The sequence below is a fragment of the Anas platyrhynchos genome, chromosome 9 (assembly GCF_047663525.1).
Source record: "Anas platyrhynchos isolate ZD024472 breed Pekin duck chromosome 9, IASCAAS_PekinDuck_T2T, whole genome shotgun sequence".
In the NCBI taxonomy this organism is placed as follows: domain Eukaryota; kingdom Metazoa; phylum Chordata; class Aves; order Anseriformes; family Anatidae; genus Anas; species Anas platyrhynchos.
The window spans coordinates 10204553-10232268 of NC_092595.1; the positions used below are offsets into that span (position 1 = coordinate 10204553).

Consider the following 27716-nt stretch of genomic DNA (forward strand, 5'->3'; position numbering starts at 1 on the left):
ACGGAGGGGAGTCGCTATAACCGTTGTTCAGGCAGTCCCACGGGCAGCCCCGCAAGGCCCCCGGAGCCGGGCGGTTGCCATGGAGACGGGGCCGCGGGGCCCGGTGAGCGCCGGGCCTGGGCCGGGAGGGGGGGGGAGCGGGGTTTGTGTGTGTGTGAGCGGGGATAAAATATAAACAGGGCTTTTTCTTACAGATCGGAGTGGAGGAGGGATGGAGGATTGTGAATTCTCCGAATTCTTCTGTTAGCTTCTGTTTTGAGGAAGGAATAAAGCAAAGTTCGCTCAGGTACCAGTGAGGAGCGCCCACCGCTCAGATATTCCTGATTTAAGGCCCAGCTGCTGCCGCTGTGGGGATTCAGAATTTTATTTATTTATTTATTTATTTATTTTTTCAAAACTGAGCTGTCAGAGATGTGACATTCTCAGCTTTGAGTTTTCTCATTGGTGTTTGTTAGTATATTCTTAAATAACTAAAAGAAATGCTGCAAAAAAAAAAAATGCTGCCCTTGAAGCCACTTCAGTTTGTCAGGGAGGATGGGAGAAATGTGCCTCCACGAATCTCACACAGCAGAGGGAGTTGCAATCCCCAGAGGAACAAGGCCAGACCTTTTATCCAGTTGTTTTAAAAATTATGTCTTGATATGTTTTTCTTTCCCTTTAGATCAGCAGAGAAAGAATGTCAGCCTAAGCTCTTGGGGGAAGCTGAATCCCTCACATACCTCTCTTTTTATTAATAGAGCTTAGCGAAGGAGTTCAGCAAAGCTCAGAGATTAAGGTCAATGTCAATATCAGGATGGTCTGCGGGCACTGCGTTAATACTAAAATCCAGTGAGAGCACCTCGCTGCTTGTAGCATTTCTAAATGCCCCAGACAGTGGTTTCCTTCCCACTTCCAAGTCAACATAAGCCCAGGCAGAGCTTACTGGTTTGGCACAAGCATTTGCTGAGTGAGTATATGCCTGTTAGAGCAGCTGTAAGAGGAGATATGTAGGAGGAGCAAACCAGCAAGTTTTAGAGAAACATTCCTGCTGTGAAGTTTTCTTAACACACATTAACAGCTTGAGTTAACTCTCTGCTGGACAGAAGTTGTTCATGCAATAGGGGAAAAGCATTCCATCTGCCTTTACTTCCAGCTAAGTCACTTTTTCCTGTGAGAGCTGCAAGCGTTATTTCTACTTTGAAGAATGCTGTCATAGTCATCGGTGAAAGCTCTCTCACAACAATGCTTTTTTCTCCATATTTTTAGCATTAAGACTCCACATGAATTAGATTATTCACTGTTATTTAATCTCAATATGTAGATAATAGATTTCTTAAAAAGATAAAAATGTATGAGAAATTTAAAAAATCATTTTATTAGTGCCTGTTAGCTGGAAACAAATACATAAAATCTACACTTTTATTTCATTCTAACTGTTATGGTATTAACAGACATCTCATAGACCTTAACTAAAAAGTGACCGTATATTCCACTCCAGTGAAATTAATTTCATGCTGTAGTTGTAAATTACTCTATTTTCTTCAACAGAAACAACAAAGAGATAGAAAGACAAATGGTACCAGTTTCTGAACTCGCACAGCAAATATGCCTATTTTTTAAACATTTGTAAAGTTGCTTATGAAAAATCACTGATTCCCAGTGATCCAGGGCATGTCTGCATCTAAACCTTTTTGGTTTTTAGTAGACTACAGACATGTTTTATCCCGTTAGTCAGGTTAACAGGCATTGTCTGATGCATTTCCATGGTTTGCTTACAGATTGGGCTGTAATATTCTGCAGGCCTGGAGTATGTTTATGCAAGGGTTTTACAGATGGCAGAAACTCAGTCGTAGGAACAGCAGCCAAAATGTTAGTAGATGTCGATGCTTCCATTGCGATGACATGCGGGATCTCAGCCATCTCAGGCTCCCCCTGTGCTAGGTGCTCTACCAGAAATACCTGTTTTAGGAGCAGAGGGATTGTCTAATAGCTTACCAAAACTCATTAAAAGCCTCGGATAATTTCTCTTATTTTGTATGCACGTTTTCTTATGCATTTTTCTAAAAGGACCAATCTCACTTGGTTTAACGGTGAATTTCCACCATGCTCTAGATGCACTGTCACAATATTCCATCTGCAAGCAAGGCAGATGGAATATTGTAAATGCAGAAGGGATGCAGGTCTGTTCCATGTTTGAAAAGCAATTAAAATAAAACAAAATCGAACACAGAGCATTAAAGATAGTTTACTTAGTCCGGATATTGGTTCTGGTTTGACTTTCAAAGTCTTGAGGTGGTAACAATTCCTCCTGAGGAGTTTGGGATCATAAAAATGATAAGGCTACACAGTAATAATAGAGAGTAATTAGAACAGGAGTGTCTGCCAACTGAGATTTTATAAGAGGTGTGGTTTTTTTTTTTTTCCTTTTACAAAGGCAACTTCGTTCGGTTGTTTCCCAAAGTACAAAGTCCAGCATGAAGCACTTCTGCCCCCTCCGACTGACTGGTGAGGCCACCTCACCCAATTTGTGCAATCTGTGTTTATTCCTTTCTCATCTTGTCTACCCAGATCTGCTCTAGGAGGGACCAGGACCTGCTTTGTTCTGTGAAAGCTAAACATTCCTTGAATGCAGCCATTAGCAGAGCACAGCTCCTCTTATAAACAGTGTTTGAAAGACTATAAACAAAGCTAGGGAAGTGTATAAAAGGCTGCAAGTAAGGCTATTTCAGGTCTACCTTAGTTTATATTACAGTTACTAACATGATAGGGTAATTCTCATTGGCATCTCGTCTTTGTTCCTCTTAGCAAGAACACAGAGACTAAAGACATGGAAAAATTCACTCGGCTGGAAGCTCTGCTGTTTACTGCTGTGCTGGAGAATTGCGTTGATCAGCTCTCAATCCTTGGATGTATCATGCCGGTTCCATATGAGGGCAAGACAGACATCAGCTGCGTATGTGCCTCTTGTCCTCTCTCTTTTAAAAGTACCTCTAATTTTTCTCCTTGTCTTTTATATCTTCTATCAGTACTCTTTAAAAATCGGCTCAGGATTTTTTTTTCCTGCAAAGTGCCCCATGACTCTTTGGTGAAGAAACAATAAAAATGCACAGATGACGTTTTAATACATGTATTTACACTGCAACATCATTGAGATGCCTTTGTCAAGACTGTACAAAGAACCCCACTGACCCAAGATGAGGTTCCTGGGCTTGTAACATCTCAGTGGTTAGATGACAAGCAAAGGATTAGTGAAAAAGAAGTAAAACATATCTAGGGGCTTATATAGATACACGGGCATTTTAAAAATACAAATAAAGGGACTTGGAAAGTACCCCAAACCAGAGTAATTCTGTTACTCTAAGTGCATGCTAATCCTCCTCTAGTCCCCACAGACAATGAATTAAGAAAGATTCCACTTCAAAATGTATTAGTAACTCCCCATTCTTAATGACCATTATTAATTAGTTGATTTCTAAGAGGCATCATAGTTAAGTGGATTTGGGCAGAGGCGCGAAGAAGAAAAAGAAGCCATAATGCTCAGGCAGAGGTTTGTTGCTGGGGAGGAAAGTCTTTTAATATGTTACAGTGAATTTCAGGGCATGAACAACGCTTAGACTGTGCAATAGAGGGCACTCCTCCCCTTCCAAGAGTACGATGAGCCAGGCTCCCGTGTTTCCAAAGGATGCTTCTCCCTCACAGATATGGGTGTGAAACCTCTGATGAGCCGGCAGCAAGAACACACAGACAGAGCATGTCTCAAGGATGGCAGGAGTTGCTCTCCTTCACCTCCTTCAGAGGTTCATAGACATACATAAGTTACATTTAAATTATAGAGAAAATGCCTTATTTTTTCTCTCCAAGCACCGAGGCTCATTTTTACCAAGCGATTTCTTAAAACACAATTTTCCCACAGACTGTAAACCTCAGTTGTATTGCTAAAGATTCCAAAACAAATCGAGGAGGAAACAATTTAGAAACAAGATGATGACCTAAGGGAAGCTACCTGCTGAATCTAGTGCTCTTTAATTCACTGTTTCTCCCTGTTCTCAGTTTGCCTTTGTCTGTTATCACTGTATTTGTAGACCTGTACTTGCAAAGCACCTTACATGCTACTGGAGCTCTGTCAGTCAAACAGATCAATGACATTTTCGTAGATTGACATTTCATAGATTGACAATCTACATTTCAGTTGACATTTTTGAGAGGGTTAGTCACGGTGTTGGTCAGCACCTCACTGATTTTCTACATCAGGGACTCTGTGAATCGCTTCATGCAGTGCATACCCCAGAAGAAGGCAGCCTTTCTATTTGCTGATTTTGGAGCAAAAGGCTAGCAAAAGATAAACAGGTAGGAGAGTACACTGATGGCACCACATTCAGTTTACAAAGTCCTTGCTCTTCCGTAGTTATTTGGTAATTATTAGTGCTTAATTCCCTACTGTTTACAGACAACCCAGTTATAACCTGTTTTGAACTTTCCCAGACATTATAAACATCTATCAGAGCATTCATAAAATCTACATCATATTAAAAGTTTGTTTGCCTAAATTAGCTATTTCTGAAGTACAGCCTTCACTGAAAACTATTTTAAACTTTTTTTTTTTTCCTAATTAACTGTGTAATTTTAATTGCTCTGTATATACTTTGCATGGCATTCATTTAATGTAAATTCAACTGTCCAAAAAGTAAGCATGTAGCCAGCTAGACTCCTTCTGTAGTCAGTGGCGAGTTGGGCACTTCCAGAGGCTGGTTCATCTCCTCGTGAGCTGTATGTGTATTCAGGATGAAGCAGCCCTGTGCAGTGCCCTGCTCGCTGCCCCCACTGCCTGCAGTAGGATCACAGAACATGATCGGAGCCTTGCTGCACCAGGAGCTTCTTGGAATTACTGCTAGCATGCACCATGGCTGCTCTGACCGCTTGTTTTCACTCTGCCCTTGGTGCTGTGTTGGCACAAAGATTTTTGTGGTTGTGAAGTGATCTGGACTGAGAACTGGTGCTGTTAAAAATATTTTTTTTTTCCCCTTCTTTGCTGGAAAATGTTTCAGCTCAGTGAGTTCTCTTTTCCATTTCACCAAGCAGCCAGAGTGGAGAGTAGGCAGCTCTGGACTAGGATTAGGGCTGGAAATGACTGCATTATTTGGCTTCAGTGGTACTGCTATAAACTGTGGTGCTTAGCCACAGGCTAAGATGACATGCAAACTCTGAGATGTCTGTAGGTGAGCAAGAAAATTTTCTCTTTTAATGCCCCAGTGTATACACCTGCATTCTTACCCACAGCACGTTAAGCAGGGGAATTCCTAGAAGCAAGGCCTCAGTTGATTTTATATTGTGCTTTTTCTTTTTCAGGGCTTTTTTTGCTTGAAGAATTGTACACAGTTGGAAGATATCTTCCCATAAAAGATTGCTGCTAGTATTTTGTATTTCCTCTCTGAATTCACGTTATACCTCTTCTGCTGTTACTCTCACAAGCAGCAGCTAAGCAGATAGCTGATGCCTATCATTTATTTCCATGCATTGCAGCTCTTGTTCTAACAAAAATATTGTAGGCAAAGGTCCTGGTGACATAAAAGGGGAAATGGCAAAGATGGAAAGAAGGCTGAGGGGAAACAGACTAACAAGCTTCCCATACATAAAAGCTGCTGCAAAGAAGGAAGGAATATTTTTTTCTCTGTGTCTACAGATACTAGGACAAGAAGTCAGAGGTTCAGCTGCAGACAAGGACTTTCAGAAAAATCTTCCTTACAGTACAGATAGCTGTGACATGCTGGGACTGGCTGCAGACTGTGCAGTCTCCCTTGCTGGAGGTCTTTAAAAACATCTCAGACAAATGTCTACTTAGTATATCTGCATTCTTGTTTATTATTAATTGTTGCTCCTCTCACATAAATTTGCAGAGGATTTATTTCAACTGCCCAATGTGCAAGCAGGTCTCTTGTACTCCCTTTTAGATTGAGAGCCAGGAAATGAAAGAAATTGGAGACAACAAGAAGGAGCTGGACATTGACCATCAAGAGCTTACATCTGCAAGGCAAGGGGGTGGGGAAACGGTGACCTCCAAGCCTCTGAAAAGCACTGAGCACAAGCAGCAGCTGGGGAATTCTGTGGATCTGAAAAGAGCCCATCATATTTCCAACAAGGCCATGAAACACAGTGCTCTGCCTGCAGATACTCTCAGAAAAATTCAGGCTGACAGGTGAGTGAAGCACAGATATAATGGCTGTGGGGGATGCTCAGTGCTTTAAAGTTCTCAGTCTCTCTAAAAAGGAAAAATACAGGGTTCCCACTCTCCCACTTATAAATTACTGTTGTATACATTTTCTTCCTGGCAGGCAGTATGCAAGCGATGTAATTACTGCAACTATGAAAGAGATGCAGGAATCAGGAACATTTAACAGCCTAATAGAAGCTAATGGGAGAGAGAATGCAAAGAAGAACAAGTTTCATGACACCCTCATCAGGTCAGAGTTGACTTCAGTATTTTTCTGCTTCACTGCTCAGAGCCAAAGCCCATTCCCCCTCAGCAGATGCTATAAAAAGGAAATAAACAAAAACAAACAAAAACACTAAATCAAGATATAGAAAGGATGCCACTTTTTCAGCTTAAATTATCCTGACTGCTTTACAAATTGCACTTCTTTCCCGTTGAGAGAGAAATAACTGATGGTACTGATACTAATCACATTAGGGAATTGGCTCAGCTTGGACCACAGTGGACACCAGTGTCTGCATTAATGCAAATGCTGCTCCATAATCAATTAAAACATAATGTGATATAGGAGATCCCCGATCTTTAACTCCCTGTCCCCAGAGGAAGCCAGAGATGCAAATAATCTGCTCAAACCAGGGTCAGCAACACATGGCCTTTAGGTTAGATGATGCCCAGGAGGATCTGCTTTGACCCATATGCTAATGTGCTCCCTTTAACCACTGACAGCAAGGGGCTAGCACAGATGGCAGCAGAGGCAATTGTCTTTCAAGCACAAAACCCACCTCTTCCACTGTCTAAAACCAAGGGATTTATTGTTTATCCATGGAAGGGACAGAAAGCAAAAATGAAAGCAGCAATTGCTTGTGGAATCACTGATCAATACTGGAAAATGGAAAGGGGCAGACAAATCATAACTGGAATGGACATAATCATTTTATTCCAGTCCATAAACCATATCTAATCACTGTGCTGCCTGATCTACTATACATTCTTTTCATGGAATGAACTTGGTCTGTATTTCAATATACTATAACTTCCCTGGGTTTGTGTCAATATACTGGTCTGAAAGCAGTCTGCAGCAAGGCTGGAACTCCTAATCAGGAGCTTCAGTGCATCACAGTCACCCAGCTGAGGACTCTGAAAATGAAATGTGTGTTTGCATGTAAGGTTGGGAGTGGGTTCAAAGCCTCAGGCAGCAATTCTTTTTACTGGCTTTAACATCAAATGATAGGCATAAGAGCTTAGAAAAGCACTCAGGGTGAAATAAGATAGCAATGAAACCTAGAATATTACTGCATCCATTTTGTTTTAAACAGGTAAATACTTACGTAGGTTTTGATGTGGTTCCCCAGGGTTTTGGTTCATTCTGCCTCTCTCTCCCATCCTCCTTGCTCAGTCTATGCATCTTTTCTTTAAGGATTTACTTACCAAATCACTGGCTTTGGTGAGGAGCCTCTGCTTCTGACTTGCAGCTGTGCTGCCTCCTCAAGAATCGGAGTGAAGGGACGAATGCCTTTTCTGCTACCCAGCTACAGAAAGCAGCTATCTGCTGTTCTGAAGAAGCAGGGCAAGCTTTTGTGCATGCTGGTTTTAGTTCAGCTGTTACAAACTCACCAATTAGCAGGTTAAGTGGGGCAGTGTTCAGCTAGGTGCACTGATGTATCAGGAGATAGGAAATTCCCTATCTAGGTACACAACTCCTGCCTTTCTTGGTGTATTCAAGTGATTGTATTTTCCCATTTTCCTTCAGGGAGGAGGAAGGAAAGAAGGAGATAAAGTCACTCCAGAAACAGCTGCAAGATGTCAAGAAGGAAACTGAAACAGAACTTCAGGTGAGGTTACTTAACAGTGGGCATCACACAAAGGGGAAATCTACTAGCAGAGATCCTGGAAATGCATAAGGTGCACTGGGAAGTGTAGCAAGATGAAAAGAACACTAGAAAAAAAACGTGGGCATAACAGAGAGGAGAAAGAAGTCATTGAAGGAAATGGAAAGTTAGCAAGTTAGGAAAAAGAAACAAGGAAGAATAGTTGTGGAAAGTGAAGGAGAAACGAAGAATTAAGTTTATTTTTTTTTCCCTTACAGAATTGAACATCTAAACATCTAAAACATCTAACATCTAAAAAGATGTAAAGGTCAGACCCAGGACTGAAAAGGGAAGCTGTATATTTCAATATATACTTACTCCCACTGAAAGTGGGTTGGGAGACTATTTCTAGGCCCTGTGGGATAACCCAAATTCCCGTGACATCTGTGTGGCACTTAAATGAAATAAGCTGGATAGTTTGTCAGGCTCACAACACCATATTTTGTCTGTTTGTTTCTGCACAATGTCCTGTCTCACTCAGCTTCTGATGGCTCCTGGGAAGCTTCTTTTCTCCCTCTCCCCAAGCTCATGAATATGATGAAGTATTTTGCCTTCTGTGTAGCGCTTCACAAACCTCAGTGTCTGTGCACACGACATAGGTGTCCAGCTCTGGTTTAATACCTTCCCTGGGACCAGTATATGGGCTGTAATCATCCCTTCTCTCACTAGCAGCAATGTCCTGGCACTGCAGTCAGGCTTGGCATTTCTCTGTCTTGCCTTGCACCTCTCCTTGCTCTTGCAGTCTTCGGAAGGTGTGTAGCTCCCATGCTGAGGTGACCTTCTCTGTGTTTTTTTAATACCTTATGCTAATTGGGTTCTTGCGTTTTGCCTCATCAAGTGGGACCTGCACTCATTTGGGATTTTGTTTTTATGTTTCCAGCCTAAAAATCCTTTTCTGGGTTTCCTTATAGTTTCAGCTTTGATAACAAATCAAAGACAAGACTACTTTCAAGTACTGCTTTCCTCCTGTGCCAAAAATAATGGTGTCTCACTCCGTCTCCCGAGGGAGAATAATTTATTTTTGCTTAATATGGGATTTTCCCATCGGCAGTTTTACAGACACTTGCATGATTTGTCACCTTGCCAACTAATTAGAAGCAAAAATACAGCTTGCTGATTTTGGAGCACTTTGAACAATAATAACACACAGACCTGTAGACAAAAGCCTGCATGGCTGTCTCCAGTGCAGTGGATGAGAAAACAAAAGCAAGCAAATCTAATCATGGAACCAGAAAAACACGGTCATTGATTCACACATGTTGCTTGCATGTTTTTATTTTCAGTCTTACTAGTTCTTAATGAGATGCTAATTAATGCTGTATTAGCCTGCTCTGCTCATTTTTCTTTCTAATAGAACACAAGTCAAATGCTAAATGTTCTCACATTTCGTTTTCTTTCCTTTTGGAAATCACTGGTGTCTCAAAAGGAGCTGAGATGATCATTCTGTTTTTATTCCAGACTGTTTTGTTATGATGTTCCTCCGTAAAGGAACATCACCGATACCTGTAGTTTGGCTGCAGGAGTTCTGTTTGCTGCTACAGCTTTCGTTTCCGAGCTTGCAGAAAAATACTCACTTTCTCAGATCTCCTGGACAAGAGATGGCCATCATACAGATTTTGAAACAAGTTAATATTGTATAAAATTATATAGTTTATACAGGTTAACAAAAAAAAGGCGGGGGGGAGGGGAGAATGTAAACTTTTAACTTCCCACATTGCTGTTCTCACAGAGACTTTTTATGACCTGTAGTTTTTTTGTTAAATTCATGCCATAAATGTATGCAAGTTATGGTATAATTTTATAACACAATAATATTTCAGGCTACATACTAGACAGAAAACCAAGATGTTACATCATGGTGCCAGTGCAAATAGGTCCATTATTTTTTACTCTCTCAGAGCTCTGTTAAGACAACCAGCTCCGGTATCAGTGTGCCACTCAGTAGTGCTTTCAGCAGTGACTAAAATCTGTCACATTTCTTCCCTTAGCCTCCCCCAGGAAGACAAATCCATCAAATAACTGTTCAGGGGGAATATCTTAACTGCATATACCCCTAAACTGATGCATGTTTGTGCTGGAGAAACGTACGAGATGACTGTAGTGAAAGGCAAGAGGTTTGCGATGGCCCTGGGCTATTTCATCCCAGTGCTGGAACAGCCCCCGAGGCAGCTCAGCAGGAGCCAGAGCTGGTGCATTAGATCCAAACGTGGTGCCACAGGGGACAGGGTCTTTGACAAGGGTGCCACTGCCAACAGGTCTGGTCCCTCTGCCAGCAAACTGCCCCTCAGACATGGCACAGCCTTGTTGGTATTGAGGTGAGCTAGCGGAGGGCTGCAGAAGTCCTTATGGTAGGAGAATGGGTGACCCTCCAGCCCTGCTGTACTTTCAGCTGAAGCATTCCTCAGGGGGGTGCAGCACAGGGACATTCTGGCAGCTAGGACAGAGCTGTGTGTTTTCAGGGGATGCAAGTCCAGGCTGCAGCAGGTGTGTAGATCTAAGCATAACTCCAGGCTTTGCAGGCTGAGCTATCGCAGCTGCCAGTGGAAAGATTTGAGCTCATCCACACTCGGCGTGGAAGCAAGGAGGCAGGCAGCGGGGCGCCCTGCAGGCTCACTAACTGCCCCCACACAGCACAGCACCCCCTCCCCTGCTCCCTCCAAACGGTGGGCACCGGGTGAGCTGCTGGCAGCAGGGAGTTTACCCCAAGGCTGTAGGAATCACACAGACTCTTTGCTGCTGGTTGTTATTTCTGTAACCAGCTGTATTTTAAGGGACTGGAAATGCTAATTGCTGTGGAAGAACTGAGAGATGCAGGGGGCACTTGCAAGGCAGATAAATCAAAGTAAATGAAAACACATGAGCATGCGTACCCTTTCCAGCTCCAGTGCAGTTGCTTTTGCTGCCAAACAGCATCTGTGGGGCAGAATCCTATGGCACCAGAGAACAGCAGCAGACAGCCCTCTGAGCTGATGTCTGCGAGCTGAGAGATCAGAGAAAAAAAAAGCTTGTTTACCTGCTAGCAGAGCAGACTGGCTCTTAACAAGTATTTCCTGGGTTTTGATCTCGGTCTCTGCCAGTTTGGGGATAGTTTTGGATGCATGATGTATGATTTTGCATCTTTGGTTTGGCAGATTCGAAGCTGAAGTCATCCCAAATAAGCAGCCCAGAGGTTTACTGCATTAACCGTGAAAGCACGCAGTGTCCTGGCTGAGCCCTTTGCTAGAATAAACCAGAATGAATAAATATTAACTCGTTTTCCCCGTACCTGCCTCTGAACTTCAGGGACCAGCACGGTCCACAGATGGCGCCCACGGCTTGTGGGTGGCAGCAGCAGTCACAGCCCGCGATGTCACACCAAAAACGCCCCGGTTCTGCAGCTCCCGGCCCCCCAGCGGGGCTGCAGTAGCTGCCCACATGCCTGCAGGAGACTTTCCCTCTCCAAGTGAGTGCATTACTGTAAACCACCAGCGGGGTTTTGCATTTCACTTCCCGTCTGCTTCGGGTTGTGTAACCAAGCCCCCAGACTCCCCGCTTCTATCAGAGCTGTTTTACACCACCAAATCCAAACCACAAACATGCCGTGCAGCCAAGAAAACAAACAGAGCAGGCGGGCCCCTCTCCCAGCTGAGGCCTGGGGCTCTGAAATCAAAAGCTTTTTTTCCCCTATCAAAATAAAAATAAAAAAGAAAATAGCGTGGTGTTTGTGCTCTGCCCCACCTCTCCGAATACTTTGTAACCTAGGCTGAACCCTTCTTTTCTGGCCTGTTTCCAGATCCTTAGCAGATAGCAGCAAGACCCTGACTTCAGCAGCACTTGGTTTTGCAGAGCCTCAGTGCCACAAAACCTTGGGGTTTTTCATTAGCATCTCCCCGCTCTGTCTGCCAGCCCCTGGATTTAGCCGTGCTTCCACCACAACACAGCAAGACAACCTCAGGATAAAGTGGTGTAGTCACCTCCCACGTCTACTGAGAAGGAACACAACCACTCCCAATGCCTAGCAGAATTTCACATCAAGGAGAATAAAAGCCATTACCAGAAACCTTAATGGGGCATAAATAGGTCGTGTCTGTAGCTGTCTGCAGTCATATGATGATACGGCTGTTAAAAAAAATATCTGATCTTGGAAACCTTCACAAATTTTGAATGCATGACTTTTAAAACCACAGAACTGCACCAACCAAGGCCCTAATTGTCCTGGGCCTTATAAATATACTTTCCTCTTCCTAGCTATGTCCGACAAGGGGTGCAGAGGGAAGGATTTTCTTTTAACTGTTCCAAACTCTTCTTATAAGGAAACCTTTCCAAATGAGTCACGCTGCGAAGGCTTTCAAACGCAGCGCTATTGAGCTGGCTCCTTCCTGTGGCATTTTTCCATGTTTACACAGCTAAGGAATGCAAGGGTGCTTCAGAGACAAGATACGTGGGCTTCAACCCATTTAAATGCCAACACTTCGGTATTTCATCTTCAGCTGCAAGGTTTGGCTGATGAATGTCAAACCCGTCACAGCATGGCAGGAGAGCAAAGAGAGAGGCTGTAATGGAGCAACTGGGAGCCAGCCCAGAGGCATGACTGCTGCTCTTGCATAATTACACAGGGGACTTTGATGACCTTTTTAACTCGCAATGCAGTCTAGAGTTTTTCATTTTACGGGAGGTTCTTCCAAGTCCCAACCCTTGATTGATGAGCTTTTATCTGCTATTCAAATAAAATCATTAAAAAGGAGTACGGAAACTAACAATCCCAGATCAAGCAAATGCACTTTGCTGCCTGAGCACACACAAAAAGCTGGACAAATGGGGCACGTTGGCCTGGGGGTAAATTTCCCGGAGACACAACTCCCCCAGGAAAGCTCAGCTCCGCTGTGAAACAAGGTGTGGGGAGAGGCTGGGAGCTCACCGCCAGCTTTTCCTTGGCACTCCTTACTTACCCTGGGTGTGTGCTTTTATTAACAAAGTGGGCAGCATTTTCTTGATAAGATTTCAAGAAAGAACTGTTTAAACATATGAGTGAGTCAAGATTAGATTTTCACCTGTTCATAGGGCTGTATTTTTACAGTTGCTGTATAACTAAGAAAAAAAAATCACATCGCAAACCAAAAACCATCAATAAATCCAAGGAATAGACCATACTTTAAGAAATCAGACTTGGGCATATAGGGGGTTGAGGTATCATCCTCTTGTTACAGATGCCCACTCACTGAGACAGCCTAATCCAAGTAGTTAGCAAAGCCTCCCTTTAACAGTTGAAATTAGTGGGCTATTTTCATGCTTATAATAAGCATGTCTGAATCTCTTCCTGAACCAAAGCCCACCAGGCCTGGTTTCTTGTCCCACTCTGTTCACCACTCCACCTTCTCCGGGGGTTATCACTCCTCACTGATGAGTTTATTGCCTTCTTGTATGGGTTGTAAATCAAACTTCCATTTGAAGCACAGTTTAAAATGGGTCAACAGTCAGGGAAAGTGTGAAGCCTACAGCCTTTGATTCTTTTGCATTTATCAGGGAGTGGAGAGATTAAGAAACAGAGAGCTGATTTCAGTCTCCAGGCTTGCTTTTTTGCTTATTCTGTCTCCCCCCCTAGAACCGAGATAATACAATTCTCTACCTCAAAGAGGAGTTGCAAGAGTTGAAAGCCAAAACAGACATGGAGAAATGCTACGTAAAAAAACACACAGACCTCCAGGTCCACCAAACCCAGAAGAAGTGCAGCAATGCAGAAAATGGACTGAACAAGGAAATCGAGGTAAGCTCTTCCCCACAGCCCTTACTGAAAAGTACCTGCAGCTTGTGAGGAAAAAGTCAGCTCAGCGGGTTGTCTGTTGTTCAGGACAGGAGGACTCAGCACTGTGCTGGGAACAATTCTTGTCTCAGAAGGATCTTCTCCTAGGACTCTAGCGATGCTTCTGCTTGTCTGGTGCCCCATTTTTACACCACATTATCCTTTTTTTCTCTAAAACGATAACCATCCCCCTCCCTTGGAATCGCAGCTGAAGTATGGTGAGCTGCACAAGCAGCAGTTTTTCAGATCTGTAGGGGAGGGATTTACAATGAACTTTTTACTGAAAAAGCCAAAGAAAGAAAGAAAGAAAAGAAAGGAAGAAAGAAAAAAAGAAAGAAAGAATGAAAATAAGGCCAGTGTTTGGCCTCAGCATGGACAGGTAGCTGTCTTGGGGGCTTTCCTGGAGAAATGCTTGATCAGAGAACTTAGATGACGACAGGTGGTTGTCTGCCACCAGAACTATCATGTGGACTGTGGACGCAAAGCTTTCTAGATCAGACCTCAAACAGGTAAAACAAGGCTAAGTACTTTACTTATTTGGTTCCTTTAAAGGTGATTCAAGTCAAATGGATTTATTTTAAATATATTTCCCCATATTCATTTTAATGCTGCAAGTTCATGCTCCACTTGCATACAGTTACAGTGCTATTTAGCAACTTCAGCAGCTTAAACTCCTAGCATTGCTTGCAGCATGTTATGCTGGTAGAGCTGTTAGGTAGCCACAGGGTGAACTTCTGCCTCAGTCAGTTTGGGCACTGGGAAAAAGGCAAAAATGCGTGTGGACTGCACAGAGAGTTCCACGTGCATGTGCACCAGCTGGGCTCTGAGCAGCAAAGGTACACACACAGATGCAGTAACATCATCTCACATTTCTGTTGCATCAATCCCAGGACTTGAAGAAGGAAACTGATGAGGAGATTCGAGTCCACGTGGAGACTGAAAATTTCCTCAGGCAATACTATAAGGTGTGTTTGGCTTTTTATGTTAGTACCTGAAATATCAACCAATAACTATTACATCACTGATTAGTGTCTAAACAAAACCAGTTATTGCTCCATCACGATTGCTGCTGTTTGAATTACTGCTTCCCTTCAAGTCGGAATTAAGCTGGCTCTCCCTGATTTGTGATTTGCTAGATTGCACACATTTTCTTAAAATTAGAGTTCATATGATTGGGATTTTTTATCCTGTTGTTACAGATTTTCCCTCCCTCAGATAGCTGTATTCAGCTATCAGGGACTTTGTGTAGACCTTTGGCAGGAGCTGGGAATTCCACAACGCAGTGAAGAGTGCTCTTGCACTAAGTTAGGGCAACAAATCACACACCCAAGTGTTGCAGAGAGTGAAAGACAGAAGCTGCTAGAATAATTATGCCTTTTCTTAATCTGAGCAAGAATTGGGGTTGGATAATTGCTAGCTCATGATTATTGTACCTGATCTGAGCAGCTACCAACCATGAATGTCCCTGTGCGGCTGATCCAAAGGTTCAGAGATTTTCTGTCATCAACAGCAGTGCTCATAACAGCAAATAACATTGGTAAGCGTCATAAATGTCTCACATATGGCTGGAAGAAAACCTGTTCTTCTGCAGGGTACCTAGCATCACTGCCAGAGTGAAATTTAAGAAAAGAGATTCATATTTTTAAAATACGACTGCAGAAAAGTGCCGTATCTTCAGAGCAATTAAAGCATGAGCTCCCTATCCCAGGACCATAGTCTGACCAAGGTTTCAGAGTGAGATGACTTCCTACGTACATCCTACGCCTCTCTGTACTCAGCCAGCAGCTGCTGGTGGCTTTACGGTGGCCCACAGAGAAGAGGCTGACCATGCCCTCCACTTCCCTCGTGCGTCCAGCTGTGAGGTTGTGATGAGATTGATGCTTTTCCTCAGACTATTTTTCCATGCAGGCAATCATGGCTGTTGCTATGGAGAAGTTACTCATGAATGGGAGGAAATCATCTGGCACGATGTTTCAGAAACACCTGCCCTCCTATTAATGAGTGTGACAAAGCCAAGTTCACAACCTGAAAAAGCGTGAGCTGCTGACCCATGGGACCTTACTCTGGGTGCACTGAGTTTAATCCAGAAAGCAGCTAGGCAGTCATGCAGAGGATAAAAGGTTTCTCACTGTGACACTGTGTTTCCTAAACTCCCCTTCCTATGCGCACACACAAAGAATGGCTTCTGGTTGTCATTTACTGCACCAAGATTGTGCACAAAACTAACTCCCAGGGCTACTCCATTCTTTGTGCACCTCTGCAAGGCTGAGCCAGTCTCTTTTAACGTCCAGGCCAGTGCTGGGGCTTCCATGGTGTCCCCCAGGGAGTGCACCCCCTGTACGCTCCTTGTACCATGCTGAACGCTTCTCTGTCCCCATGCAGAAGGTGGAAGAGAAGCTGGAATACTGGGTGGACAAGTATGAAAATGACACAGATGCTAAAGACGCAGAACTTGAAGCCCTAAAAGAATCAAAGGCAAACAACCTGGAAATGCTGCAGAGGTTTGCCAGTGAGGTAAGGCGGCAGCAGCAGCTCAGCCATGCAAAACCACGTCCTGGCTTTTTCCTGTCATTCAGATAAGGAACAAGGACCACGGGGAAAAATCAGTAATCTAGAAGTGTAGGATGGGGTTATGAGCACAGGTCCTGGGAAGGCATGACATCAAGGAAGGATGGTGATGTTATCCCTGAGCTATTTTTGAATACCAGCAGGTAATTAGAAAACTATTGATAGCCTTTGTGAGGGGCAAAGGCACTGCCCCATCCCGTCAGTATGCCTCACCTTAGTTTGCTGCCGTAGCCAGAACAAGCTCGTTCCTTCTAGCGATGTGTGGGTATGACAAGCTGAGCCTGAAAGAAGCAGTTCCTTCCCCTCCTGGAGATGTGTGTTCACAGCTGCGCAGTGCTCTGTTATCAGGAGACCGATTCCAGTTAAAATCATTCCTACCCCACACCAGTTTCTTGGTTAACTGCTGGGCTTTGATCACAGACACACAGGCACATCAGAGCAGGCAGCACAGGGCAAAATGAAGTGTCTGGTAAAAAGGGCGCTAGAAGGAATTCACTTGTGATCATTCCTTATTGTCACTGGGCCTGAGATGCTGGGCTTGAGTTAGATGTTTCCCTGCTTGTGGGCTCATTTTTCACTCTGTACTGTCAGCTGGGTGTCCCAAGCCTTTCAATTCATCATCTGCTGCCTAGCCTGGGGGAGCACGGGTCCTTCCTACCGACATCTGTTGCCTGAGACACCAGCAGACAGCCATGTTACAGCACAGGATCGGGGGGTTAATTACACCCAGGCCACGAGCGGTTTCACTTTGGCAGCAGCTCTCAGTGCCTTTAGGAGCGGTGGTAATGAGCAACATTTGCCATCTGGATTCAGGAAAAGATCAAATAAAGGAGGTGGGGGAGGAAGGTCCAGGCTTACACATTACCCGTGGGCTGCCATGGAGCAGAGATGTCCCTGGCTGTTTTTTTTCATGTGGCTGCTGAACTACCCCTCTGCTACCTCGCAGTGCCAGATGTTTGAGGAAACCATCATCGCTGATCGGGCAGAAAAGGAGGCTAAAAGAAGAAAACTAGAGCGGGATGCCCTGGAACTGAAGAGCATCCTGAAGGTAAAGGGGAACGAAACTGAGGCAGTGCTGCTCCATCAGCAGCTGGGAGTTAATTATTTGCACCACAGGCTGCGTTCAGGCAGAAAATGGCCTGAGAAAGTTGGCTGGTACGGGGTGGCACAAGCAAGGGACAGATTAAAGCTGTCCCCGTCTACTGGGGCAGACACAAAGCCAGCAGCTGGCTGCAGAATGATTAAGAAGGGAACAACAGGAGAAAAGCCAGCCTCCTCGAATGATCTGGGGCTGTGCCCATCACAGCAGCCCCACTGCATGGGTGATACAAGAGGGGAGTCACGGGGCTGTTCCCCTACTCCTCCTCTTGCCCTCAGCTTATACACAGATGCCTTCAGTGTCATCAGCAGAGGCCCAGCTGCTGCTGCATGGGCCGGGGGTTTCCCCCTGCAGCTGGGAAGTGCAGGAGAGACACTCTGTCCATTTTACTGTACCCGGATTTCCCCTGCAACCGATTTCCCCTAAGACCTCTCTCTCCTACTTCCAGCTGCAGGCCTGGTGGAGAGGTACAATGGTCCGCAGATACCTTGGCCCCTACCAGAACCTCAAGAAGAATCGAGAGAAGCAGCTGTCAAAGCAGACAAACAAAAAGGAAAAACCTGGAGCAAAGAAAAAGAAATGATAAGTAAGAAACCCGGCCACAGACGCGCTCCGGGGCTGCTGCTGGGCAGGGCACTGCTCTCTGCGTGTCCATCAGGACAAAATAAACCACGTCATAGATCTTGGGCTATTCTGGAGAACGTGGTTTGTGAAGGTGAAGCTCCAGTGACCTGAAACTGTCTTTGTACAGCAGAGATGTTGCTTCCCCAGTAGTAGCTTTATGGAAACATTAAAGCTAGCGGGATGTAACCCTATGAACAGCTCCAGAACTCACCAGATGAGGTGCTCTGCACAGAGAGGCTCCTTTGCAGTCCTCCACAGCACTGGCCATGGAAGGGATGGTGTTTGCTGTGGCTCTGAGCGAGGCAGGGAAGGCATCACCCACATCTGGGCTCAAGCAGCGCTCTCCCCGGTGTCAGTGCCAGCATTAGGTCGGCCAGGGGAAAACTGCTGACACTTTGCAGTGTAAACACGAGGGCAGGCGAAGCAAGCAGGTTTCCATTCCCACAGCCCTGCAAAGTGTCAGCACCGAGACAGAAAAGCTCTCAGTGCCCTCCTACAGAGGGAAGCAACAATGGAAAAAGACAGCTGGCCGCACGGCCCAGAGGAGCTGCTCTGTCACAGCCGTACCCACCACGACTGCGACCTCCATGCAGGGATGTCAGGCAGGGAACAAAGCTGGTGGGGAGCAAAGTTCTGGGTTTGTGGGTTTTTTTTGTCCCTTTCTCCCGACACCACTGTCACTCACCCATGGCTGAGCCGGCTGCTTTCTGACACTCCCGCACAGGGAAGAGAGCTCAAACCATACAAACTCATCCCCATCTGTGCTTTTTGTGACCAGGCTGTGCTGGCCCCATCCAAACATCCTTGTGTCCAGGTTGAACCGTGCCAAAAGCTCTAAAGTTCAAGCAGGATTACTGAAATCACGAGCAAAGAGCCTTTGGCTCAGAACCCTGTCTGAAGGGAAGGGAAGGAAAGGGGCTGGTGCCTGACTATCAGGCTGAGCTGGTTATCAAGGGAGTGCTGAAACTGCAGACACTACACAAACTCTAGTTAGAAATATTGGCATTGCTGCTGGGGGCACTGCTGCTTAAACCACAATGCGTTCCCATTCCAACATGTACCAAATCCATGAAAATGCTCACTTGCTTTCCATGGTCCCCACGGGGAGGCAACAACAGGGGTTGCTGCCAGTCCCGTGCTGGCAGGAGCGAGCTAAGCCTGGGCTGACATCACCCATCTGCACCACGGCTCCTTGCAGAGGGCACTGCAGAGCCATCGGATGTTCCTAATTCTCAATCTCCTTCCTCATGCTTATGCCTTTGCTTGCTTTTCAGCACAGAACAAAATATAACTGAATTTGTGTAAGTCCTCCTCAGCCTCCGCAGCAAGCCCCAGTTCCTGATGGCAGGGTAACACAGCACTTGCACTCAGGGTACATCAGGTGCCCCAGAGCTGCAGTGAGCAAGCCCATAGCAAGTTACACGCTGCACTGGATCATGAAATAATTCAAAATTTCAGTTTCAGTACCTAGTGTCTTGAAGAGAAACGAAGCAACACCCCCAAACCACAAATTGCTTGGGCACAGCAAAGCACACTTCCAAACTTAGCCAGCTGTGAACCCTCATGTAATGGGAAGGGCTACTCTTTCAAAAATAATTTAACAAAAATCTGTATCAAAGTAACAGTGGGACTGGCTTTGCTGTTCTCATAAGGATGGGGGTACCAAAATCCCTGGAGTCCCAAGGCGAGCATCCTGGCTGCTGGGTGACGCTGCCCTGAGGTGGGCAGAGGCTTTTACCCTGACCTAACCCATGTGAGCTTACCCCTTCCAGGTGAGAGCAGCCCCCTCCTGCCTGCAGACTCCACTCATGCTGCCATCCATCTGGCTCCTCCGGGCCTTCTCCGCTGCATCGGTTGAGAGCCACTGCTCTCTGTATGAGCCTCTCCTTGCTGGGTCAGAAATCAGAGCTGGTCCCTGCTGCTTGGCTGTCCAGCTGCTGAATAAAGCTGAGCATCCCCAGTGACTGGAGCTGGGAGCACCATCTCACAACATGGCACTGCTCGTTTTTTCCAGCTGTGGAGAGACAGGATCACAGCACACAGCCGAGGTGTTTTCTGCAGGAAATCCCAGCGATCAGGAGCCCTTTGGACAGACTGGTTTCCAAGGAGGTGAGTGGAGGAGAAAGAAAGGCAGGAGACAGAAGCTAGGGGAGAAATGAAACCTGGAGAGAGCTGGGCACCCCTGAAGAAGGCAGGATGGGAGCTGAAGAGGAGCGAATATTTTGGCTAACAGGAACAAACCTTGCAGATAAAGGGGAGGGGACAGGCATGAAGCACAGTGACAAATTTTACAGACTGAACCAAGACAGGATAAAATCAAGCAGAAGATGAGAACTGCAAAGAGCACAAATACAGGCAGCAAACCGCCTATACCCTGAAGGTACATTTTACTGCTCGCTTTGAGAAGGTTTAAAAAAAAAACAAAAAAAACAACTTGATGATTTGGAGGGTGAATACACACACCTGGCACACAGGATGTGACATTCATTCATACAACAGAAGAACATCAGAAAAACATACTGCAGTTCATGTAAGTCTTAAAACTTTATTTCAAATTACCCATGGTTTCCTTTTATATTATTAATGTGCTAGAAGTTCACACTACTGGCAGAATACAGGCAATTTAAAATAAAGTGTACAATATTCAAACATATTTATACTTAACAGACTTAGAAATTATGGAATGTATTTACAGACATACAGCATGGGATGAAGCTTTAAAATCCTTTACTCTATTAATTACACGTTTACACTGTTTTCAGAAATAACAAAATTAGATTGCTTTGTAAAACATCACACTATTTATACAAAAGAATTTTTAATGTCCAAATTCACTGTAAAAGTCCTGTTTCTAAAACATTTTTTTCAAAAGGACCACTTACAAAAGGATAAAAATACTATTTGCTGTTGTGTCACTACCAAGCACAACAGAGGAGTTCTTGGTGCTGTAAAAAATTGTCTCTGATCTATTTTAAGCAGGCCACCGAAGCTCCCCCCCTTCACAAGGGGGAAGAATCAAATCCCAGTCGCTTTGACCTGATCATTTCAATGCCATCAGGGACTCCTGAGTGCCAGTGCCACTTGATTTCAAGCCTGTGAGGCTGCTGAGCCTCAAACACTGCTCAGTGCTCGGCATCGTTTTGAGGGAGGGTGGTGGAACAATGGGGTCAGTATACGGACACCGGCAAGCACGAAACACTCAGCTGGTTTCCTCCCACATCCTCCAACACAAATGCCCCAGAAAGGAAAAAACAATCGCCTCTTTAACACAAAATAGAATTTTATACACAGTTTCTTTAAAATATTCTTTTCACTGGACACAACAAAAATTGCACATAAATACACTAAAAAAAAAATCTCCCAACCTATTTTGTAAAATGAAACCGAAGTGTTTTTTTTTGTTTTGCTTTTGTTTTTGTTTGGTATAATAATTACTACAATGAAACTTCAGGTCTGGATTTTTGTCCTAAACATCTGGTCAACATTTAGTGTTTGCCAGCATGAACACACACGACTCTAAGGGTTAAACTAACATGACCAAATACATCTGAAACCGGCAGAGCGAACTGCTGCTTCTAACAAGGTAAGTGATGTTCGGACATACACACACCAGCCCAGTCCTGCAAACACTGCTTTTCACATGAATTCGGCTGCTGTGTGCATGCACTGCCCATGTACATGAATTGCTCTTTTAACCAGACAATAAAAGTGGCCGTTTCTTGCAGTTCAGACCTCATTAATTCCTAAAAGCTAGCATTAATGAAATGTCAAGCTTCCACCAACCTGAATACTGTTAAGTTTTAGTTTCTCTAAGTGCTGGAAGCCGGACTGAAGCAAACAACACACCCTCACAGTCCCCTGAAGGGAACGGTTTTCTTCAAACAGGAACATTTAAATAGCCTACGAAGGGTGCGCTATGAAAACGTAACGTGCCTCTGTACGATACAAATGACCTCATGGTGAAAACTAAGAGGAATTCACTGCCCCCCTCTTTCAAATTACATGAGACACGAAGACAAGAAACATTTGTGGGCTGTACTGTTTGCTGCGAGTGGCACGATCATCTGCACAACAAACTACAGCAGAGACTTCTGACACCTACGTAACCGTTCAACAATTACCAGCAGACCTTGCACGTGAAAACAAGGGAAACACAAGAGCTACTCGAGGAGGAAAGCAGGTCACTATGGGACTGCTCTCTGCTCTATGCATTGCAAGTTATTGGCATTTGCATTTCTTGCAGAGCTCAGGGCAACATGCTAGGTGGTATGAAAAGGTTTCCTTTCACACGTGCTTGCACCGTGATCAGCCAATGCCAATAAGAAGCAGCTGGAGTCATTGTGTGAACCGGGGATACAACACTCACCACAACGAGTCCTGAAAGCAAACCGTGAAGCAAAACAGTGGAAAGAAACTGAAAATCAAAAGGGGAAAAATCCAGCTACGAGCAGGTTTTGTCAGTGTTCCTGTGGCAGGTTTACTTCAGCAAAACTGGCTTTTAGCCAGCCACTCCCCAGTCCTTCTCCTTCCTTTGTCCCCATTCAATCCTCTTGGTGCACTCTGCTTCAGATGTACCTCCAACGCCTGATGTTGGTCCCAGACCCCGTACAACACGTTAGTGGCACGCTGTTCTGGGATACTGAAATGGGTCAGGAACTAGCAAAAGAACTGCAGAGGTGGAGAACTGCATTTTACAAGGTCTTTTTTGGGGAAAAACACGTGTTGTGAGTGATCTGGTAGTGAGCCTGGCCTGGTCACTGTGCCTAAAGCACAGGGCTGGTCTTTGTTTTGCAGGTCAGCTTTCAAGCAAAACGTAAAACTTGCCTGCTGCCTCTCCCATTCCTGTACACTGAATTTCCATTTTCTTGGTAAAGAAAGAGGAAGAAATTACTGGTAGTTTTGTAAACCAGTGCATCTGTGTGAATACTGTGATATGTAGAAGCTACCTTCTGCAGCATTGCTGTGTTAGCCGTATGCAGCCCACCGGTGGAAATTCCCTAACTTTGTTCTTAAAATGATGAATTTCTCAGTGGCTGGGACACTCACCAGTGCTGGCATGTCTGCATGGGAAGCTCCAGTCCCTTCCGAATGTATTATCTGATACTGGATTTCTAAGGACCTGCATGGCAGGCTGTAATTCTTCGCACTGCAGTGAAAACATGCACATGATTCTTGACAGTCATTTGAAAAAAACACTGAGTAACCAAATGCATCCTTACCTGACCAGGAGGGGAGATTTAAGTAGCTCTGGTTTTTTTTTATTTTTATTTTTTTATTTTTTAATTACTAAGATATTTCTTGTGGAGAAAACATGCAGTACTTTTTCCCTTGGAGAAAAAAAAATCCCCCTTCAAATATTAAGTAACGAGGACATGCCAACATGAGTGAAAGCTGCACAAGGTTTGATTCTTACGAAACACTGTGCAGATTAAGATTGTGTTGCAATATATATATATTTTAAATATATATATCTATATAATGGAAAGAGATGTTCTCTGGAGGCAAAGAAACTCCCTTTCTTTGAATCCCGTGGAGAAGGAATGAAATTTCATTCCCCTTGTGCCCATTGCAGCAACATCCTTTTTTTTTTTTATTTTTTTTAAAACAAATTAACTCCTGTAGGAACAGCTTTCCAAACTGTGTACACCAACGTCTTCAAACTACAAGGTCAGTTTCTACAGCTGGCTCCAACAGCTGGCCACTGCAAGTCCCTGCCCTCACAACAACCTGTTTTTTTTTTTTTTTTTTTTTTTCCCAGTAGGGGGCAAAAATATCAATAATAAAAACGTTATTGGAAACTGTTGTCATCTCCAAAAAAAATGGAGAAACGAAGCACAAACATTCCTGTCAGGAATCACGGGAACTCCTTTCCTTAGGACAGAGCTCTGTGTGTGGGGATGCACTGCATGGGCAGTAAAGTCTTGACGTCCTTCTGCTTAGCCAAGGTAACCCAAAAGGTCCCGGAGGTCTTTACACAGCAGACAGGTGGTGAAGCTGCTGCTGCTTTGGGGGTGCCAGCTCCAGGAGCGCCTGCACAGTCACAGCTACCTGTGTCAAACCTTTCTCTTCTAAAATATGCAGAGGCAAACATAATTGCTCCTGAATGGGGAACAAAACAAAAGACAAAAAACAAAATGGATGAAAAACACTCAACCGAAACAAAAAATTAAGCAAAAGGAGACTGAAATATGAAATGTTACGGACAGCTAGCACGCACACACACAAATGAAATGAAATTTCTACTGGTGAATACAGAACTGAACGTGGTTACTTAAAACAGGAGTTCTTGGGCTAATCGTTGTGTTTATTTATGTGGCATCATGCAGAAAACGTGTATGAATAATGAGAATTTGGAAAAGGATTATAGGAAAACTGTGAAACAGCAAAATCCTTTATCTCTGCCCACACTGAAATGGCAGCAGCTTGTGAAACCAAAATTCGACTGACTTAAGGAGAGGGAAAGCTTTGCTTCAACGTGAATCTGCAGAGGAGAGAAGGAACCACGGCTTCCTTTCCCAAACAGAATTGACTTGTTGAGAGTCATCACATAGCAAGCCTTGTTCAGCCACCAAGTGAATACCAATTTAAGGCAGAGAATGAAGTACTGATGTGTGCCATGGAAACACTGCAACAAGGCTAAGAGGAAATGTCACGCTTAAAATCAGTTCTCGTAAGGAGACGCTGCACATCTGAGATCCTTCTGTCCAGATGTACGGCCTGGTCTCCATTTCCCAAATTCTTTGGGAGACACGCAAAAAAAAATAGAAAGTACGGGTTGTTTTAAGAAGGAACCCCCCGACTTGCTTCTGTGTATTAGTAACTGTGATAACAGATGTAGAAAATGTAATTTCTCCTGTTCAAGGCAATGAGAAATCGGCAGTTTTTAAAGGCAAATATCCCTCCGATATTCTGTATGAGTTGCTACTGCCTTTTTTTTTTTTAAAACCTTTCAGAGGGCAGCCTACTGAACAGTCACTTGCACAACCATTCTGAAGAGTAAGAGTAATACACCGAGTGCAAAAAGAGGTTTCAAATCGTTTATTAAGAATTGTGCTATTCTCAGCATCAGGTGGATTTAAAGCCTCATCCTACACATAAGTCCTTGGCACACCTGGGCCATCCTCACCCCACAACAATCATCCAGGGACAGGATGCATGTCCAACAGTCCTCTGTATCTCTAGAAATAACCAAGTTGTGTCCTTCCTATAGAGCTGCAGAGATTTCCCTTTTCACACGTTATTTCCACTGCAATATGAATTTTCCACTCTTTGCGTCTTTACTGATATTTTTTGATATTAAATCCTTCAGAATAACAGCAGCCAATGCCTCCCGCACAGCTCAGAGTGGAGAAAAAGCAAATGAACACAGACAAATTCTTGCAGTAAGCCAGACGATCAAGCCGAAATGCATTTTCCTTTCAGCAAAATTGTTATTTTGAAAAAAAATGTGCTTTTTGAGAAATACTTGTAAACCAGAGCAAATATTTATCAGTTTTCTTATGTATGCAAATAGATAAGGGGGAGAAGCTTTGGAATGACTCCATACCACAGAGACAGCCGTGACAAACAAAATTTAAAGACTGGAAGGCACTGTTAGTGTAAGACCCCTTGCAGCTTTTATCACAGTGTTCATTAGAAGAAGTTAAGAAACATAGGAACCGAGTTCATTTCAGTTCACGCCAGTAAACAGTGCAAAAATAGCTTGTTGAAAAATAAAATCGTCTCTCCCCCTTGCCAAAGGTCCCCTCTTGCAGCAGAAATGTTTTGCTTGGACAGAACGCTTTGTGCCAGTCACAGTGTGGTTCAGGAAGAGGGCATTAACTCCTCTGCTCGCTCCTTTGTTAAATACTCATTTTATGTTACAAGAGCTTGTGAGATCCACGTACACAACACATCTTTACTGGTAGTGCCCTCGTTTGCAGCTAAACTCCTGCATATCTGAAACCGTGCTCCGGAGTTTGTGCCAGGTTAGTGCTGGAATGCTACCACCACTTGGACAGGGCTCACAGGCCAGTTACTGGATATTCAGGTATAACAAATTTATTGAAACAACATTCGGAACAGCCATTTCACCTAACACTTACCTGGAACTGAGCTCTGAACAGCGTGCCCTGAACCGACCTACACTCTGAGGAGACATGGTCTTTTCTACACAACACGAGGAGGGCCCTGAAGTTCAGAGGTGTCCCTGAGAAATGAGAGAGCCAGGATGCTTCTCCAGGGAGGGAAAAGCTTTGAGCGTTGTGGAAGACTACCTGAGTTTTGTAAAACAGCGAAGAGGGAACGGAATGTGCAGCCAGGACTTGTGTTTCTGTAGCTGTGTGATATACAAGTTTCTGAAAATGACTGGATAGGAGGAAAAAGGGAATGACCATAGTCTGGGGTCCCACAGCTGAGTGGCAACTCAAGAAGCCTTTGTTAAGTTTTAGTCGGAGCACCATAAAATGCTGCAGCAGTCCTGTGGCATCTGATAGAACCTTAAAGTTTTCTCCTGTGCCAGAAGAGCTCCCGCTGAGTTGACAGAGGAGCTCACTCTGAAAATTTCCTGCTTGACCTGTTCCAAAGCCCAAGTAGCTGAGGATTCACTGACAGTTATTTTAAAAATCCTGACTGAGAAGTAATACATTGGTCTACAAATGTGAAAGTCGTATCTCCTCAGAAGCAGGATAAGGAGCTGGGGTAAGAACAAACCCCAACGTCTTGTGGACAAAACTGATCAGACCATGTCTCCTAAGACTGTGAGATCTCATCAAGAACACTAATGTTGAGAAGAAAAACTTTGCATTTGTTAACATTTTTCATCAGATAATCCCAAAGCAATTCACCGAAGTGGTGCAATTCCTATTATACAGACAGGGAAACCCAGGCACAAACTGACTGCAGTGCTCCCAGTGCTACATCACTCGGCAGCAGTCAGACTACAGCACGCACCTACACGTCCCTACACCTCAGTCCCTTGCTCTAGCCCATGGACAGCACTTCCCCCCTTCGCGTTACATCTGCTAAATATCACACAGCAAATACAAATGTGAGTTATGTCACAGATGGAGGCGTGTCACCTCTGTCCCATAAGTGGGAAGGAAAGCGCTTCGCACGCGGGGTCTTGACAAAGCCCCAAATCCTTTAACCAAGCGCTGGAGGGAGGAAGCAGCGACACTATCCTTCAGCTAGAGAAAGAAGACCCAGCGATAGACCATACAGAGCGTTAGCATTAGAGTACAGTAAAACACCACAAAGCCCCAGAGCTGAATGGAAAGGGAGACAAGACTGGATTCTTCTGAATCTGTCCCCAGGGAAAGAAGAGTCTCAACTGTTCTTTTAACGCTGAGGTTTAGCTGAAGAATGTCAGAAGGGGAACAAAGATTGTCCTGTCCAGAGTGTGTGAGCAGGAAGGGAAAACAGACAGAAAAAAAAGGTCAGTTAGCCATAGCAACATCCACGGAGCAGTCAGACATCAGACATTTCAGATACATCCTACATGTTCAAGCAGCACGTGGCAGCAGGTTAATTCTCCAAAAGAATCTGTGTGACAAAGAACGTGCTCAATGCGACTACCTGGAGTTTAGTATCTGTCACCTGTGCACCTTACAC

General features: G+C 44.4%; 2 protein-coding genes across 22 annotated transcripts in view; one reads left to right on the top strand and one right to left on the bottom strand.

The window, feature by feature from the left end:
- On the top strand, positions 1-23723 carry IQCG (IQ motif containing G). Of its 2 annotated transcripts, XM_027464759.3 has the most exons (11): positions 41-103; positions 195-286; positions 2785-2932; positions 5928-6172; positions 6309-6437; positions 7938-8019; positions 13637-13798; positions 14725-14799; positions 16217-16348; positions 17349-17450; positions 17950-23723. In XM_027464759.3, the coding sequence occupies exons 1-11, from the start codon at positions 80-82 to the stop codon at positions 18082-18084; spliced, it is 1326 nt and encodes a 441-aa protein (XP_027320560.3). In that variant the 5' UTR covers positions 41-79; the 3' UTR covers positions 18085-23723. The 2 variants fall into 2 exon arrangements, with proteins under 2 accessions (XP_027320561.3, XP_027320560.3); XM_027464760.3 differs by lacking the exon at positions 195-286 and having other exon boundaries at positions 1-103.
- The window catches only part of LRCH3 (leucine rich repeats and calponin homology domain containing 3), a 64006-nt gene continuing 56940 nt past the window's right edge, over positions 20651-27716 (bottom strand). For 13 of the 20 annotated variants that reach the window (XM_027464751.3, XM_027464745.3, XM_027464747.3 and 10 more), the window contains one exon: positions 25149-27493. In XM_027464751.3, coding sequence (XP_027320552.3) covers positions 27293-27493 — 201 coding nt within the window. In that variant the 3' untranslated portion in view covers positions 25149-27292. Of the gene's footprint in view, positions 24225-25148; positions 27494-27716 lie in introns of those variants that run through there. The other 7 variants (XM_027464743.3, XM_072042545.1, XM_027464758.3 and 4 more) reach the window with 1 other exon arrangement.

What these genes read in the sequence shown, in the direction of transcription:
- IQCG (XM_027464759.3), top strand. Translation starts at nt 80, where the DNA reads ATGGAGACGGGGCCGCGGGGCCCG. An exon ending in GCAAGACAGACATCAGCTGC is followed by an intron (nt 2,933 to 5,927) that starts GTATGTGCCTCT and finishes ACTCCCTTTTAG; the next exon opens with ATTGAGAGCCAGGAAATGAA. An exon ending in TGCAGAGGTTTGCCAGTGAG is followed by an intron (nt 16,349 to 17,348) that starts GTAAGGCGGCAG and finishes GCTACCTCGCAG; the next exon opens with TGCCAGATGTTTGAGGAAAC.